Source organism: Musca autumnalis, unplaced genomic scaffold (genome assembly GCF_047663935.1).
Source record: "Musca autumnalis isolate F117 unplaced genomic scaffold, ASM4766393v1 scaffold_1, whole genome shotgun sequence".
Classification (NCBI taxonomy): domain Eukaryota; kingdom Metazoa; phylum Arthropoda; class Insecta; order Diptera; family Muscidae; genus Musca; species Musca autumnalis.
Genome location: NW_027411644.1, coordinates 156,284,380 through 156,303,767, shown reverse-complemented (window position 1 = coordinate 156,303,767; position 19,388 = coordinate 156,284,380). Strand labels below are relative to the sequence as shown.

At 36.8% G+C, this 19,388-nt stretch overlaps 1 protein-coding gene and 1 pseudogene across 4 annotated transcripts; one reads left to right on the top strand and one right to left on the bottom strand.

The window, feature by feature from the left end:
- The first annotated feature begins 670 nt into the window (after window positions 1–670).
- Window positions 671–5,178, top strand: LOC141388627 (uncharacterized). Of its 4 annotated transcripts, none has more exons than XM_073958654.1 (2): window positions 671–689; window positions 911–5,178. In XM_073958654.1, the coding sequence occupies exon 2, from the start codon at window positions 920–922 to the stop codon at window positions 3,233–3,235; it is 2,316 nt and encodes a 771-aa protein (XP_073814755.1). In that variant the 5' UTR covers window positions 671–689; window positions 911–919; the 3' UTR covers window positions 3,236–5,178. The 4 variants fall into 4 exon arrangements, 2 of the variants coding, with proteins under 2 accessions (XP_073814755.1, XP_073814756.1); XR_012408907.1 differs by lacking the exon at window positions 671–689 and having other exon boundaries at window positions 700–3,388; window positions 3,468–5,145; XR_012408906.1 differs by lacking the exon at window positions 671–689 and having other exon boundaries at window positions 700–3,388; window positions 3,451–5,145.
- A 5,894-nt stretch (window positions 5,179–11,072) lies between these two features.
- On the bottom strand, window positions 11,073–12,635 carry LOC141390917 (guanine nucleotide-binding protein subunit alpha-11 pseudogene; annotated as a pseudogene).
- Window positions 12,636–19,388: the final 6,753 nt, after the last annotated feature.

Genomic DNA, 19,388 nt, shown 5'->3' with positions numbered 1-19,388 from the left:
GATCTAGCAAACCCCACACGAGAACAACGACACTGTTGTTGTGATTATTCGCCAGTTCTGTATGTATGTCTGTTGACATATGTACATATTAGTAACTGTGGCCCTTCTCTTTGTTTTGTTTTGTGCGAATACTCTCGTTTCTGATGTTTCGATCGTTTTGTTTGTTTTGATCGTTTTAATTCGCTTGTGTTCCTTTTTTTATTTATGTGGCCCTACAAGAGGGATTAGAAATAAGATTAGGTTTAGTTGACAAATAACCGGCATTTGATAGTGAACAACTTAAAGCTAATAAATTTGTAAAATATAAAATTGAAAACTCAAGTGTTTTTATTAAATATTTCGGCCGGAAAACAAATCTACCTTTCTGTGCGAACATTTTGGCGACCGTGACAGGACGGTAGTCATAAAATTAAAGTAAATTAATTATTAAAATAATTAATTGAACAAATTAAGGTGGAAAAACAATTATTGTGCCTCAGTGGTTTTCGTCGTTGTTGTTATTCTGCACATTCGGTGTAACAACAGAACAAATAATTCGCCGCCTTAATAACCAACCGTGGTTTTGATTAGTTTTAATTTCTACCGTCGTTCAAAAAATTATATTGTTTTCGAAAAGAATAATTTTTAAATATTCTTTAGCAGAAAGTGGATTTTTGTTGCTCGAAGAACTTTGGTGTTACGCAATCGCGGTAAACACATACATACATTGATCGTCGTTCGTGGAAAGTGTTGGAAAATACACTTATACAATCAAGAATTTTCTAATTTGTATTAGAAAATAAAATACTTCGACAAAAATGTCTCCATCTTGAGTGAAATTTTGTGGTCTTGCATAAACATTTTTGGCGCTTTTATTTGAAAATAGAAGCCAAGTTCTCTTTTGTTGTTCGATTGTTATTCTCTCGTATAGTTTCTCAAAATGCCAAAAGACGACATTGAAGTGGAAGAGAATGCTAGTGGTTCGGATCTAGCTTCTCTTAAACAACAACGTAGTTTGATAAAGAAAAACATTACAAACATACAAAAGAAAGTGGAAAAAGATGGTTCGAAAATGGATTCGACCATTTTAGAATGTCGGCTCGAAATATTAGAAGAATATTTTAAACAGTTGTGCACAATACAAAGTCAGATAGAAACTATTAATACTAATGACAATGGAAGAAGTGATTTAGAAGAAACATTTATTGTTGCCAAAGCCAAAATATTGAAATTGATAAACAAAAATCGTGGTTCAGTGGCAGTGGACAATAGTTTGATGAATGTTTCTATGGCTTGTGGTTCAAATTCTCGTTTGCCTTCACTTAAGTTGCCCAATTTTGATGGAAAATATAGTGAATACCAGAGATTTATCACAGCGTTTAACAATATCGTGCGTGATCACCCAACAATAAGTTTGATTGAAAAATTCAACTACTTGTTGAACTGTCTTTCGGGTCAAGCTTTAGCTGTTGTGCAACCATTTCAAGTTTGTGAAGAGAATTATGAAAAGGCTTTACAAAGATTGCAAGAAAGATATGACAATAAAGTGCTCATATTCTTAGAACATATCGAGTCGTTGTTCAATGTTCCACAAATGCAAAAGAGTGATAGTGTCTCATTACGCCATCTTATTGATACCGTATCTGCTGTTCGTGGTTCGTTATTGTCGCTCGGATCAGAGGCAGATGTTATGAATGCAATTTTAGTGCATATGGTTCTATCAAAAGTGGACAATGAAACAAAAGAGAATTATGATGAAAAACAAGATTTCAAATCGTTGCCTTCATGGGACTTGTGCTATGAAATTTTAAGTCGTCGTTGTCAGTTTCTCGAAAGTCATAGAAAGAGAACTGAACTTGTTGAAAAAGTCATTCCAAACAAACATAACTCTCCTAGATTCAATCGGTCGGCTCATACATTTGTCAACTCAAATTCGAACTGTTCATATTGTAACTCAAGTGAACATAATATATCAACTTGCTCGTCGTTCGCAAACATTGTCGTCTCAGAACGTTTTAATTTCGTAAAACGTAGCGGACATTGCATCAACTGCCTTCGAAAAGGTCATATGGTGTCCAAGTGTTCCTCAAAATCTCGATGCAGAGTTTGTAGTTCTGCACATCACACGCTTTTGCACATCTACAGTAGCCCAGAACAACCTACTACATCGAATTCGAATGGTAACTCACCACAACCATCAACCAGCTCTAATCCAGTGTCGTTCGTGGCTCGTTCGTTTAAAAGAGCGATTATTCCAACAGCTGTAATTTTGATGAAGGATAATTGTGGCACATTTCAGACGGTAAGAGCTCTGTTAGATTCTTGTTCTGAATTGAATTTCATTTCGGAGGAAACAGCGAAAAGGCTGAAGCTCAAATTTAGGCCATTTTCTCAAGAAATATCGGGAATTGGAGAAGTTCGGACAGCAATCAAATTTTCTATCGATGCGACCATTAAATCCAGAAGTAGTTCGTTCCAGTGGTCCTCTAATTTCGCAGTTACTAAAACAATCTCGTCTCGTCAACCTGGTGAATTGATGAATACATCACAATGGAAGATTCCGCAGAATATTGAACTCGCAGATCCGTCATTCTACAAACCTGAACGTATAGATGTGCTTCTCAGTGCAGAAGTTTTCTTCGATTTGTTGTTGGATGGCAAAATTTCGTTGGGAAATGGTCACCCTTCACTCACAAATACTGTTTTCGGATGGATAGTTGGTGGTTCGTCGCCCAGTCGTCCCCATTCAAATTCGTTGACGTGTAACTTAATCGTAAGTACACGAGAACAAAATATTGATGAAACTTTGAACCAATTCTGGAAAGCTGAGAAGTATTCCAAGTCTCCTTCAACATACACTGAAGCAGAAAAGGTAATCGAAGATCACATTATTGAAAATAGTCGATTTGATTCTTATGGAAGGGTACAAGTTCGTCTTCCATTCAAGAAATTACCCAATTATCTTGGTAACTCATTGGAAATATCTCGTAGACGGTTTTTGTCGCTCGAAAGACGACTTGAACGTGACTCAACTTTGAAATCGATGTATGAAGCAATCATGCAAGAATATGTGTCGCTCGGGCACATGTCGCCCTACAACCGATCGTCGAATAATTCGTCTTATATAATACCTCATCATTGTGTTCTCAAGCCTCAAAGTTGTTCTACAAAACTTCGAGTCGTATTTGATGCTATCGCTCACACTTCGTCGAATCATTCGTTGAATGATATATTGATGGTCGTTCCAACAATTTAGCAGGATCTGATCACCACACTATTTTCGTTTCGTTTACACAAATACGCTCTCACTGCAGATGTCTCAAAAATATATCGGCAGTGTCGCATTGATGAACAAGATAAAAGGATTCAAATAGTTTTGTGGAGAAATAACAGAGATGATTATATAAAGGTATTCCAACTTAACATTATAACTAATGGCTTATCGGCCGCCTCTTTTTTCGCATATCGTAGTTCGTTTCTCATTGCAGATAAACATGGCACATATCATTCCTGTGGTTCGGAGGTCTTACAAGAAGATCTTTACGTCGATGACGTACTAACTGGCGCCGATAACATTGAAACTCTAGCCCTTAAGAAGGACGAGTTATTACAAATCTTGAAATTAAATGGTATCGAATTCGCTGAGCAGAATAGTAACCATGCGTCTTTCATTTCGAATGATGATACTAAAATCATCATTAATACATCGGACAACGACATTACCAAAACCTTAGGGATGTCCTGGAAACCTCTGGAAGATTATCTTATCTTATTTTATCGCTACGACTTGCCCGATGTCACAAATCCTACAAAAATATCAATTTCGTGGCTCGTATTCAAAAATCTAAAATTTTCTTGGAATTTTAAATCATCGAAAGTTGTTGGCATCAAATTTCAGCCCTTACCTTGTCGATCTGCCGTTTTTCTCAGTAAAACGTGGCTCAAAATCAAACTCAAATTTGAAAATTTCGTCTCGTCGTTGCACTTTTGGACAGATTCTAAGATTGTCCTCCAGTGGCTCAAACTTAATTTATCGATTTTGAACTGTTTTGTGGCAAATCATGTCACAAAACTCCGTGAAAAAACGAGGAACATGTTTTGGAAACATGTACTAGCAAGAAGTACTCCAGCTGTAGTTGTTGCCTATTCTGAGTCTACTGTTTGTGGAAATAACGCATTTCCAGTCATTATGGATAAGCACTTAACTTATTTGAAGTGGATTCGATTAATTGTTTTTGTTTTTTGTATCCCAAACATATGTCCACTAGATCTTTTCATGAAGGTTATAGATGTCGCCCATGTGCTTCCATCGGGAATAGAAGTTGTACTCTGGAAAGTCAATAGCATTCAGGAGTCATTGCCGACAATTGCGTTGTCTTTGGAAAACTTGCAAGATAGCACTGTCATTGAGGACTGTGTTCCAATTGCTAGACGTTTAACGATCTTACCATCGACACATTGCATTTTTCTACAACGAGGTTGTCCATCGATACTGACCCCGTATATTATTATCCCACCCCAGGCAAATTGGATCCTCCATCGCTATATACGGTTTTTGAACCTTACACGCTTCAACGGGCGGAGGATGTTGGAGGAGATCATCATTTAAATGTTTTGTGTTTTATGTCGATTTGTTGTCCATTTTATTTTGTATAAATTATTATATTTATTGGGTCTTAAATCTTATTATTGTATTTGAAATTATTTGAAATTTATTAATTATTCATTTATATATTTTATTCGACCCACACTAATGTTCTATTTGTTCGTCCCACCCTAATGTGTGTAGTACTTGTACTTATTCCCTTTTGTGTCGTGTCCGTCGCAACGAGAAACAACAACAACAATGCCTACACAGCTTAGGCATTTGTCTGTTATTAGTTTCGTCGTCCGTTTTGTGTTGGATGGGCAATCACAACAACGACACTGTTGTTGTGATTATTCGCCAGTTCTGTATGTATGTCTGTTGACATACATATTAGTAACTGTGGCCCTTCTCTTTGTTTTGTTTTGTGCGAATATTCTCGTTTCTGATGTTTCGATCGTTTTGTTTGTTTTGATCGTTTTAATTCGCTTGTGTTCCTTTTTTATTTATGTGGCCCTACAAGAGGGATTAGAAATAAGATTAGGTTTAGTTGACAAATAACCGGCATTTGATAGTGAACAACTTAAAGCTAATAAATTTGTAAAATATAAAATTGAAAACTCAAGTGTTTTTATTAAATATTTCGGGCGGAAAACAAATCTACCTTTCTGTGCGAACAGTGTTGAACATAAAAAAATATGAACAAAAACAAAATATGTGAACGGAAAACAAAAAGATATTGATGATTTCCATTCATAATTTTACAACTGTTTTTGCAGTTGTCTGGACGCCTACGTCACATAGCACAATGGTTCCAAATCCAAATTTTCTGGCCAAAACTATTTCAACGTCCATTTTGTATTGAAATTAATTATTATTTTTAATAAATGTGTACAAACAGCAATTCTTACGTTTTATCGACAAAGATGACCAAAAACTGCCAAAATTTTTTGAACAGGGTGGTCCCGTTGTGTGGGGTCTAAACCAAAGCATTGACCTATGTTAACAATTTTTGGTACGAAAGATTCAAGTCTTCCAAGAGGTCTAAATACCAAATTTCAGCCGAATCGGTCATAAAGTGTCGCTAAAATTCACAAAATATCTAAAATCGGACGGTACTTTTATGTGGGGGCTATGACAAAAAATGGACCTATTTTCAAAAAACTAACAGATACTTGTTTCCTACACTCTGAAACCCTTAAATATGAATTTTAAGAAAAATCGGTTGATAGATGTGGGTATTATCGTTCTATTTCAATTGGATACTACGTACAGTCACAACAGGTATTTACAAAAAATTCTCCCACCTTAAAATAGAAAAATCCACTTTATTTTAACTGTGGCAAATTTGAGCAAGAATTTATTTCTCAATTTATTAGTTCAGACCCCCAGCTATCTTTCAAAATCAATTTGGAGGTGAACAAACTTGGACATTTTTTTAAAAGTTTAAATATATTTTAAAAATATTTGTAAAAAATAATTTTTAATATATATAAAAATTGATTTTATTACGCTAATTTTACAAATTTCATCGACCTTTTTGTAAATATTATGAAAGTACTCATTAACAGCTTCCCGATTCATAATAACTTTGGTCTCACTTCTGTATATTTATGCAGCGACGCATACAACAAAAATTGTATATTTTACAGCACAAAGTCTGTTTTATTTTTACATAAAAAAGTGTCAACTTTGGTACTGCGTCAATCAACGAATACTAACGTTATTTACAAAAACTAATTATTTTTAGATGACTTGAGGTCTTTTTTATTATTCTGTGCAAAAAAAAAAAGTTAAAATTTCGAAACTTCAAAAATAGGGTTTTGGCCAAAAATTTCCTGATTGAAACCTATGTGCATAGGCAAGTTTTGGGTTTTTGACTATCAATACATTCACTCAACTGTCCTGTCATGTGTAAACGCAGGGTAATATTTGGTGTGTCTTTTTACTTAATAAATGTTGCTGAAACATTTTTTCAGCAACTTTTCCTTTATACAAATGTCAAAATCAGTAACATAGTAATAATTATTACTAATTATCACGTAAAAAGACACAGCTATTATTACAAATTATCACGTAAAAAGACACAGCTACCCAGCAAAATTTGACGGAAGGTGTTCTTTGCGATGACGTGATTTCATGTCATCTTTTGCATTGGTTCAAAGGAAGTCGTGAAAGATCCGATCTTTTCATTAGGATTTGAACCAATGCAAAGGAAGTCGTGAAAGATCCGATCTTTTCATCAGCATTTGTACCCATTCCATCGATCCAATAGAGATGATGTTTGTGTTTTTATTTACACACCTGTTTATTTTCATTTTGGTACGTTCCAGTACTGCAAAAATCTACTAATTTTTACTATTTTTTCCGATAACATAAAGGAAAAATTGTTATCGTAGTAAAAATAAGTAGATTCTTGCAGTTTCTGGAACAGACCAAAGTTGATAGAACTGTCGTCGTGATGTTGTCTTACATTTCCTGCATATCAAACAACTAAAACTTCTAAACAATTGGTATTATATGACGTCCCATCGAGCTAAAAATAGAATCGGACTGCACACATTGCTATTTTAAAAGTTCCCTTGTCTGTTCTAAATCTGACATAGAATGAAATCAATCAAATCTCGCTTCTTGGAATTTGAAAAAAAAGTCCGAAACGAAAAGGAACAAGAATCTGAAAATAAAGAAGAAACTACTTTTGGAAAGAAACAATTAAAAATAAATTAATTAAGCATAAATGGTATTTTCCATAAAAAGTCTCTCCTCCCCGTTCGTTACATTTTGTTCTTAGAGATCCCTAAAGCAAGCCGGGTTGTAGATCCCTACATATTTCCGTCACTAAACAAAAGAGTATAAATTACCAAAATGTTGTTATAAAATAACAAAATTATAAAATAAAAGTAATTTACGAAATAAAAATACTTAAAGGAGTGCATTTGGAGTCCATTTCGAAATCTGAACTGGTGATGGGAAGATAATTGAAAAAACCTTTTGTAAGATGAAAGAATATCAGTTGCGGAGAACGGAGGAAGTAATCTTTTGCGTTGCAGTGGTGGTGATTACATTGCAATTTTGGATGTAAACTTTTGAAAAACTAAACTGATAAATTAATTGTAGTTATTTCATGAATTCGTTTGAATTAATAAAGAGTTTTGTTTTTCATGAAAACCATATTTCAATACAGCATTTCCATTTTCCAAACAAGACATGAAAATTTCATGCCAAGGGGTTGGTGAAAATGACATGCCAAAGCATTGGTTAAAATGACATGTCAAAGCATGGGTGAAAATGACATGCTTAGGATCCAGAAAAGAACGTCATCTTTTGGGGTCCACGCTCATATAAAATTCATCGATGAAGATGCTAAAAAGATGACATGCTAGATCACTTGCACCCATGATTGAATGCCATCTTTGGCATCGAATGCCAAGTTTACACTTGCGCTCCAAAATCCACTGGATTTCACGAAATCCTGAAATACACCCCGATGTTTACATTTATTTTTTGTTGATTTCAAACATATCACAATGATCAAGGTAGATGCATATGCGCAGCTGATCGCACCCGAAATTTCTAAACAAGTTGTTGTAAATTGAATTAATCATCAAAAATATACGACAATATAGAACTTTAAAACTTTATTTGGAAACTTATCGTAAAATTATCTATATATCGTATTAATTGTGTATAGTACTAACAAATGAAAAAATAAAAAAATGATTTTATTGTTGAGACATCGTTATAATAAATTTTGATAGGTAAAAGTTGTGCTCAGAACCTGCACAATATTAGTACTTGCAGTAGTTTTCCCGTTTAGTGCTAAAAATGCGTTCCCGTACTCCGAAATCTAGCAAGACTTGCACTTATCTTTAAACAAAAATAGCGCCGAATAACACCCTCTTCTCCTGTTTTCGCCATACAATTTTGGCCTAGTAGAAACTAGCAGCAAGCATGTTCATTGGCATCTAATATGATAGCTGATACGTTGATTTTGACGTTTATGATGGAGTTTTTGCAATTACCGCCATTTTTTCGTTCCCGTATTTTTTAAGAAATTTGTATTGGGAAGCAATTTTTGACAATTCGCTCTTTTTCTAACATTACCATTAAAAAAGTACGGGAACACAATGAAAAATAGCATTGTAACAAAGTAATTTAATATTTTTTTCACATTGTTTACAAATTTTGACACTAACATTTTTTGTTGCAGCAATTGACCATCTACCTTGTTTATTGTGATACGTGAAAAGTGTTGCAACTTTTGGTACTTTCTTAGGCAAAAGCAGGGTTGTATATCATGTGTGCTGTGATTTCGATGTTGATTTCGCTGAAATCACGAAATGAGATGATTTCATTTTTGTATGCGAAATCATGAAAAATTTTGCTTGATTCCGCGCGAAATCACGAAACGCCTTCGAAATCACGAAACGACGCCAAATGTAAACTAAGCAGAACATTTTGCTGGGTAATGTTGTCTTGCTCTTATAGCTCATTTAGACTAGCCATAAATCCTCGACTGGATTTAATAAATCCAGTACAAATCTCATTGCATTTAGATATACATTTTGGAGGATTTAAATGACAGTCAGCTGATTTTTGTTCATAGCACAATTACCAAGGTAGATGCATCAGCCCATCTGACCGAATTTGAAACGTCAAAAGAATTTTTTGTAAATTGAATTCGGCTCAAAAAACATACGCCAAATTACAAATTTATTGTTTAATACAGAAAATGTTAGCACATTATGCTACTAATGCTAACTAAAGAGCAACTAAAGAATTATTTTATCGCAGTTTGCCCATCAAAAATAAATAAACGAATAATGTTATCGTTTAGACATCGTAAATATTAGTCTTGGTTGATTAAAATCAACTTTGTACATCAAAACAAATTTAATTTTTCCGCCTTGTTTACAAATTTTTACATTTTAAATTATTTTTAGTACAAAGACATATGGTATGTTCCAGTACTGCAAGAATCTATTAATTTTTACTATTTTTTCCGATAACATAAAGGAAAAAATGTTATCGTAGTAAAAAATAGTAGCTTCTTGCAGGTTCTGGAACAGAGCAATAAATACAACAAGATAAGACATAATTTTGCTATCATTCTTCAGTGAATGGCTTTTAAATTTAACATATGGTCTGTTCCCGTACTACACATTTCTACACATTTTTACTCCGATAACCGATTTTTCCTTTATGTTATCGAAAAAAATAGTAAAAATGTGTAGAAATGTGCATTACTGGAACAGACCAATAATGTTATATTACGATATGGTGATATAACATTTTTTTCTTTTATACATTTTTACGTATTTAACCGAATTTACCGATCCAATTGACATAGAATTATTCCTGAATAGATCCTTGAATTCATAAATTTCGTTTCTGATACCATTACATGAAATGTTCCTCCTTGGTTGCGATTTTGAATTAACTGCAACCTGTTAAGGGTAATGTTCCTATACAAAGTTTCGTAAACATTTTTTTGTTGCATGCATTTTGTCTAGTCTTAGTTGTATTTCTGTCTTTGTTTAGTATAGCAATTCACCGATGCATCTACCTTGTTTCTTGTGTCAGCTTGCAACTTTTTGTAGTTTCTAGCAACATGTTGCAAAAAACAGAGTTGTATACGAGGATTTATGCCAGATTTAAAACAAATCCACTCAATACGAGGTTATTTTTGTATGGGAAATCTGGTAGATTTTTCCTGGATTTAGTAAATAAAACCTGATAATGTGCTAAATCCGGCTAATGAAGTCATATCTATATTTCTTATTCGTAGCCCATCAAAAAGTCAAAACAGAATTGATCTTTCGATTTCCACTGAAAAAAACTAAAAATCTTTATAGAAAATCGATCTTTCGATTTTCTATGAAGTCAACAGTCCACTTCGATTAAATGAGTAAAATGAGTAAAAATCGTAAAAATTTTTTAAACTTTTTATTTCTGGAACAAAGCTTATATTATGTGTAGTCTTTACTGCTAAACCTAAATAACGACGGGATGTACACAAATATTTCACCTTTCTACCACAACAACGCTCTCTGAGCGTCCGTATTACCCAAACACGTTGAGTACAAAATCACATTTAAAACACTAAATCCGCGACCAAAACTTATTTAAATGTTTTCGTTCGTAAAGGAAATAATTTTCCTTTGCAATTAATTGGATTTCAGGTTTTATTGGGCATAGCAGGTCACACTAGAGTGGTTTCATTGAGACAATTTCATGAAATCAATTGTAATACATATGATGAAGAAACAACTCAATGAAATCACTCTAGTGTGGACCGAGACTTTTATACAATAGTTGCAATTCTAACTTTAGTACATCAATATTTGCTCTGTTCCAGAATCTGCAAGAATCTACTATTTTTGAGATATTGAAAATTTTTCCTTTATAAATTTGTCAGCAAATCCAAAAATAGTAGATTCTGAAACGGAGCATTTCTTTGATAAAATTCTTTTTATAAGAGCTTGTAATAAGAAACTCAGAGGAAATATTTGATATTTGTCTTTGTTTATTCACATTACAATTTCTATTTCTATAACAACTAAATACACACACATTCATTTACAATAAAAATAATACAGACCACAAAAACCGAGCGTGGTTAAAACAAGCCAATAAAATTTAAACGTTCTTCTAATATGGTTTCTCGAACAATATCGAAAACAACTCGAATATTTGAAGTGTCGGTGGCGCATGTGAAATGTTTAAATAGTTTCCGCACGGGCATTTCATCAAGGAACATATTTGCTATAAATTCCCTTGCCGCTATATGATCCTGATGGGGGCCGTCATATTCGGGAAAATATCTTCTTAAGTCCGAGTATTTTATTTTTTCTTCGAGCACATCAATTTTATTAAAGAAGACTACAACTGATGTATCGATAAACCATTTGCTATCGGTGATTTTTTGAAATAAAAGTTTCGACTCAATAAGCCGATTCTGCTGTTCATCTTCTCGCAGCACTTGGTCATATTCGGAAATTGCAGTCAAAAATATAATGGCTTTTACGGAGTCGAAACAATGCAGCCATTTCCGGCGTTCCGAACGTTGTCCTCCAACATCTGTCATTTGAAAAACAACTTTGTCCACCGTAAAGAAGTGATCTATCAGGCCAGTTGTCCTGATTCTTACGTGCAGTATATCATCGTCGGTTGGTAGATAAGATGGTGCCGCTATTCGATCAATATTTTCCAGATAATATCTGGCCGAGTCAATTAATTGATATCGATTACGATTTCTATAACATTCTTGAATACCTGCATCATGCCACAATTCTTCTATAGCCAAAATATACATTTCCAGCGAGCACGCAAACGTTTCATAATCAGCGGACATAATTAGCTCAGCATTTCGTTTATTCATTTTTGATTCAAAGTCAATGTTGAGCGTACTCATTGCCGCCACCATTGTCTGCATTGCGTTAAGTATATTCTGCTTAATATTTAGACAATAAGTTTGTCTTTTCTCTTCAGAAAATCCATCCTTGTATATAATTTGCATTTGTCGTATAAATGTTGATTTGCCAGATTCCCCGGCACCCAAGAGTAATAGCTTAATTTTAGTTGTTTCCTTTCGAGCATCTCGGCGAATTTCTTCATCGATCTTTTTGCTTTTAATTTCTTCCTCACTAAAACAACAGGGACAACACAACATTTTCCGTTAAAAGGCTTGAAATGTTCACTTTTAGACTCGTTTATTTCTATGCTCTTCCGATTCGATTGGTTTATATTAATGTGAACGATATCAGATTTTACTGTGTTATGGTTATAAAAATCTTGTGGTGATTTGTTATTTTCTTCTTATTAGTATTAGTTCATCATATATTGTGGTTGATGTGCTATAAGTATACAATGGCGAACGTATTTGATTGTGACCACAATTTTTTAAACGCACTTGTGTCACGGATTTTAATACGCTTTCTGGCTTTTAGCTCATTTCGAATAGCCATAAATCATCGACTGGATTTAATAAATCCAGTACCATGGTACAATTACATAGATGCCTCAGCCCAGCTGATCGAATCTAAAACGTCAAAAAACTAGGAATTCGCCATGAAAAATCAAAACAAAAAAAGTAAGTAAGAGATAGCATGTCTACACTTTATAGACAAACACAAGCTATAAAAAGAGACAACAAGAGACCATTTGGCGAAGAGAATAGAGAAGTCTTGCAAGTAGTTGCAAGAACTTGCAAAAACTTTTTACTTGCAAAGTTATCGAACAGGCATAATGGCAGTCAGCTGATTTTTGTTCATAGCACAATTACCAAGGTAGATGCTTCAGTCCATCTGATGGAATTTGAAATGTCAAAAGAAATTTTTGTAAATTGAATTCGTCCCAAAAACATACCTCAAATTGCCAATATATTGTTTAATACTGAAAATGTGAGCACCATGGCACAATAATACAGGTACAGCGGCAAAAACAGCTGATTATTACACTAGTTGTCAAAATTCATCATTGTGAATAAAAACACATACAAAATGTAAACAAGCAATTCACAATAATACATTATTGTGACCAAATTTGACGTTTGGTATGATTTGATGTAACACCTTCTTATTCCACCATGATTAGCACATTATGCTACTAATGCTAACTAAAGAGCAAATAAGGAATTATTTTATCGCTGTTTGCCCATCTTAAATAAATAAACGAATTATTTTATCGTTTAGACATCATAAATATTAGTCTTGGTTGAATTAAATCAACTTTGTACATCAAAACAAATTTCATTTTTCCGTCTTGTTTACAAATTTTTGCATTTTAAATTATTTTTAGTGTAGCAATTCACCGATGCATCTACCTTGTTTCTTGTGCCAGCTCGCAACTTTTTGTATTTTCTAGCAACATGTTGCAAAAAACAGAGTTATATACGAGTTAGAGTTCTTTTTGGAAATCTGAACTGGAGTTGGAGGAAAAATGAAATACCATTTGGATGATGAGCAATATCAGTTGCGGCAGAGGAAGTAAACTCAGTTATGATCAAATTTAATGGAGAGTTTTTATAATTTGTATAAGTGTAATAAAGTTAATATTCTTGTTTACACGAATAAGCAATGTATTTTATTTATTTTGGGATATTTGCAATGGCTTGCATTTTATAGCATCTTTAGACTGCATAGATTGAATTTAATCTAAAACACTACATCAAAGGCTGTGATTTGGATCGAAAATGGAGTGCATCCTAGTTGTGTGCCGTGGAAGCAAAATGGAGTGCATCCTAGCTGCGCGCTCTCTTGTAAAATTCATAGGTGAATTCATAGGAAAAGATGTACTCCAGCGGCAATTGTTCTAGTGATTTAAGTGCTGGGTTCCGTTCCAAACTATCGATAAAATCGATACTATCGTAGATTTGTCACCCATATTTATTTAGAAGCCAAAATTGACAACAAACGTGTTTTGTTTACATTTCATACGCCAATACCGTTGTAAAATTCAATATTAAAACGTTGGTAAGTTACGTTTTCGTGCTCTCGAGGTGGACTTTGAGGAGATTTGTTCCAGCCCTTAACCCTAAAATATGTTTTTAGTTTTGCATATTTCTGGAGTTTATGTAATACCACGGTTACAATTAACCGGATTAACCCAGTGGATTTGGATTTCATATGTCAATTCCATAGCGCAAACCATGGTTTAATAAGAAAGGTTAGCCAAAGCTTTTTGTCAATTTAAATTTTTTCATTCGAGTATGCCTAAAACTTCAAAACAATATAACCAAACTGTGTATGTGTGTGTGGTGTTTGAATAATATGCCAAACAATTTTAAAAACAATCGAATTCAATGATTTTTAAAATTGTTTTTAGACCATTTGTATGGAAGAAATTGGTGAGATTTGCATTGAAACAATCAGTTTATCATATTCACAACCCGATTATGTGGAGAAAACTTAACTATTCATTCATTTTTCGCGTTTTTTATAAAATGCTCAAAAAATGGATTGTAAACAAACCCACTTGTTGCTTTTATTTTGAAGTTTTAGGAATTCAAGAAAAACAAGGGTTTTATAGATTTTTTTCATTTAAATCTACCTCTTTACTTATACCATGGCGCAAACGTCAAATAAATCCTCTCGAAGTGCCGGGTTAACGGCAAAAAAAACTCTAGTGTAACCTTACTATAACCTTCTTTATGAGGGTTACTTTTTATACGCAATGGAGTTGATAATTGAAACCCAGTGGGTACATTAAATTCGGTTATATGTAAACGTACTATTAAACGTATTTTAAACGCATTTTGCACTTTCACTTAAACAGTTGTTTTTGGAGTTTAAGCAATTTATTTGACAGATATTGTATGGAATTGACGACTTAAATGATGCATGTTTTATAAAACATGTTAGGTTAGGGGATGTGCAGCAACTAACTTGTGACTGCGTCACTCGGAGACCTTCCGGTCCATTGTGATCATCCAGTAGAAAAAAGCTGCAAGAAAAGAGGAGATGGAAAAGAGAGGATAGGGGGAAGGAATAAAAAGAGGAAGTTGTAAGAAAAGTAAAGAACGAATAAATTACAAGAAAGTTTAAGAGGGGAGGAATAGTTTTAGAGGAGGAAAAAAGATTTATTATTAATGGTAGGCAGAATAGTTGAATTAATTTACGCGTTCAGGTTGCGCTGTCCCATCCACTTCAGATTTTTGATGATGTTGTAGATCACAGCAGGTTCCACAGTTGAGTAGAAAGTTAGACACGGTGGAAAGTGAACACCTACTAACCTATGTCGTCTACGAGCCAAGGCTGGACAACGACACAGGATGTGCTCGATCGTCTCTAACTCCTCCTCGTCCTCACAGAGTCTGCATTTGTTGGTATGGGCCCTGATGTAGCAGTGTCCAGTAATGACTCCCGTCGTTACTCTAACTTCAGCTTTACTCAGGTTCAACAGAGAGTTCGTTCTTTTGACTGACAGAGACGGCCATATGGATCTTGCCACAATGCACCTAGGTTCATTATGCCACAATTCACTGGCTCTTTCGTCAGAGAACGTTTAAATTTTTTGAAAGAAATGACAAATGGGTGGTTTGATAGAGTCAGCGATAGCTAGATCTGTAGACTGCGATCCTCGTCTAGCTAATTCTTCTGCTCTTTCATTACCCAAATAGTCGCGGTGTCCTGGTACCCAGCATAGGCGGAAGCCGTTAGTTAGCATTTCCAAGGCTGATCTACACTTAAGGACGACATCGGATTTGATGTAGCAGGATTTGATGGCTTTAAGAGCCGCTTGACTATCCACAAAGACAGTCACCGGTTCAAAGATTTCTGCATCCAAACTTTTTATCAATTCCGCTGCCTTCCAAATCGCGAAGATTTCAGCCTGGAAAACACTACAGTTGCTGTCTAGCCGGTAGGTGTACTCAAGAGATAGCTTTTCACAGTAGACGCCAGCCCCGGTACCTTGCTCCATCTTGGAACCGTCTCTATAAAAGCCAGACCGTCCAGAGGGAGGTTACTGCGGTTCCAGTCGTCTCTATATCGTCAAATCTCAGGACTGTTGATATATAGTCGCTCAGTTTTCCACGTTGGTTCACATTTATGCCTGATTCGTTCAGGATACATCCATGCCCATAGGTACAACCGCGGAGAGATCCTGTTCATGCAGCCGTAGGGCACTGCGAGTTGCGAATGCTGAGACTCAGTGGTTTTATGTTCAGCATTGCGTTCAGAGCAGCCTGCGGTGTGCTCCTGGTGGTTCCAGTTATGAGAATCGAAGCAGCTCTTTGTACTACCTTGTCAAGCCTACCGGATGTCGATTTTTGGCGCAGTGAGTGCCACCTAACAAGAGATAAGATGGGTCTAACCACGGTGTTATACAACCAGTGTATAATCGATGGGTTTAGACCCCAATTTTTCCCAATAGAATTCTTACATGAATAAAGTGCAATCAATCCTCTCTTCGCCCTTTCCTCAGCATTCCTGTTCCATTGCAATTGACAGTCCAGGATTGTGCCAAGGTACTTTGCCTCGGGCGAGAGCTGAAGCTGCACTCCATACAGTGTTGGTGGTACAAATACGCCGAGCTTACGCTTTCTCGTAAACATTACCAGTTCTGTCTTGGTTGGGTTTACTCCAAGGCCATTGGCCTTAGCCCGTCGATACTGCTCCTTGCATAAGCTCCGAAATGGTTGACGGAAACTTACCGGAAATCAGTAGTACAACGTCGTCCACATAGGCAACAACTTTTATACCTTGATTGTCCAGATCAGTCAAAAAAAGTCAAAAAGGCAGCCAAGGTAAAGTTTGAGTTTTCCATATTCCTCTCAATGAAGCCAACCACCTCATGCAAGGCAGACTCCACAGATTTGCCTTTAATATAGGCGTGTTGTGAGTTGCTTATAGAGGCGGTGTCTACATGGCTCCTTATCTCCAGATCGATCAGTCTTTCGAGAGTCTTAAGGAGAAAGGATGATAAACTGATGGGTCTGTAGTCCTTTGGTGCAGAGTGACTAGGTTTTCCCGCTTTGGGAATGTAAGTAACTTTTACCTCTCTCCACAGACCCGGTACATATGAGAGAGTCAAACACGCCCTATAGATCTCCTCCAGGATTTGATATTAGCGTGGAGATGCAAATTGAAGCATCACCGGCGTTATACTATTCGGTCCAGGTGACTTATATGGCTTGAAAGTGTTGACAGCCCATTTAATCTTTTTTCTGTTAACCACCTTATCAATGAGATCCGAATCCATAGGCTCTTGAATTTGGAGGTCGTCACATTCATTATTGACGGTGTCCGCATCCTTACAGCCTGGGAAGTGGGTCTCTGCCAAGAGGTTAAGAGTCTCGGTAGCAGAGTCTGTCCACGCACCATCTTGCTTCTTGATACTTCCGATGGATTTAGGGTCCTTGGAAAGTAACCTTCGAAACCTAGCTGCATCGTTGACTCCTTCTACTGACTCACAGAAATTAACCCAAGATTTTTTCTTAGCTCGCTTGATCTCACTCTTGTATTTATTGAAACTCACCTTGTGCCCTGTTAAACAGTCGCCTGGTGGTTTTTCTAAGCTCGCCAAGTTCCTTGTTCCACCACACAGGCTGAGATTTCTTCCCAGGATAGGTTAGTGGACAGGATTCCTTATGGCAACGTTGGATCATTACCCCTGTTACATATTCGTAAATTATATGATAAAATAAAATCGAATATAGACTCACCACTTTTGTTGGTGTCCTTGCTGCCCCATTGGAAATGTTGAGCGTTTGCATCGCATCCCAGTATCACGTTGCCGAGCAACCGTCGGACATCCAGGTTTGGTGGGTCTGGGGCCTCAAAAGGCATGTATACGGATGACAGCAGCGTGGCCATCCCCGTACCATGCTCCAGCCTAACCGTGAGGGACAAGAGTAATTCAGCGGCGGCAGTTTGCAATGATGCAGATTAATCTGCAAGATGCGCAGCCTTTGCCGCTTCCCTACCCTTACTGAGTTTCAGGGGTGGACTCAGTCGAAACCGAACCCATCCTGAACCGAAATTCAGTTTTCCCTGACGTTCTCTAAGATATAACTCCCCAGGGGGGTCAACCGCCACTCTTGCAACCAAACCACCATCCTAGTTACAGTGTACTAGACTTATTACAGTCCAGCCCGAAGTAGTGAGGTTGGGATTTTGCAATCTCAGCATTTTCAGCAGGAGCTCCTTATCCACAGTAGGAGGGAATATCGGATAGGGAGACCGCCGCAAGATCAGCTCCTTCCCACAGAGCGCCAAAGCCCTCAACTGTCCGAAGAAGAAAATCTCGTGACTTCTTGTTCAGACAGTTAATATCCTTGACACCCTTTCGTAAGAAGGCGCTGCCAAATTGTCGGTCTTCCTGATCTTCCGGTCCAGAAACTATGGCAGACCGAAGACCAGTTTCAAAAAGCAACCAGTGACTGTCGCTGATTCTACCATTTGGGTCAGCTCTGTCGATGATTGCAAAATGAAGGTCTTTATCATCTGCCACTGCAACCGGTCTACTGTATGGCTTCTTGCGTCCTTGACCGTGCGCCTTGGGGTTAACTTTTCCAGAGGAGGTGGATGACTTCTCTGTACTTAGTTGCTTCCCCTTGGTTGTACGCTCAACAGCCGCCACATACGAGGTTGATGGTTCAACCAGCTGAGAAGTCATTGTCTTCTTTGAAGGCTGTGGACCCTCGGAGGAACGAACGCGCTTCACAGATTTATGCTGAGGGGCATTGTTCGTTCCTCCAGAAGACAATGTTTCCTTAGCTGGCCTAACCATCTTCCTATTGAGACCAGCATTTCCAGCCGCTTCACATTTGCCTTTAGGAGCAGAATCAGGCTTTGAGGCAGAGTCCTTTACCGGTCGGTCATCACTAGGGGTGCCTGTAGGTTTGGGGGTGCACTCATCAGCCTTTTCCTTTACCTGTCGGTTCGGGTTAAGCTTCTGAGTAGCTTTCGGCGCAGCACATTTGCCAGAGGCAGTAGGCTTAGCCGGCTCCACTACTTTATCAGGGAGGAACATCCTTTCCACCTGGAGCTCGCGATGAAATTCACGCGGGTAAGTTCTCTCGAACTTCCTTATGAATTTCACCTTACCCCTGATGAGGTGGACCTCCCTCGCCGAATGCAAGTTCGCATCTCTCCCTACGAACTTGCGGAGATAGGATACAGCACGTTTATAGTGCTTCGTATCCGATGCTTCTCGTGCAGATGCAACTTTCGAGTCGCTGCCCGTTGTCGGGGTCTCGTTAGATTCCCCGTCGTCTGACATCGTTTCAGTTGCAGTCTGCCTTTGAAGCCTATTGTCGGCAAGTGCCGACACAGGACCAGTCGGAATCAGACTTGCATCCAGTTGGGTATCAGGGTTCGCA

Coding starts and splice junctions, on each gene's coding strand:
- LOC141388627 (XM_073958654.1), top strand. CDS start 920: ATGCCAAAAGACGACATTGAAGTGGAAGAGAATGCTAGTGGTTCGGAT.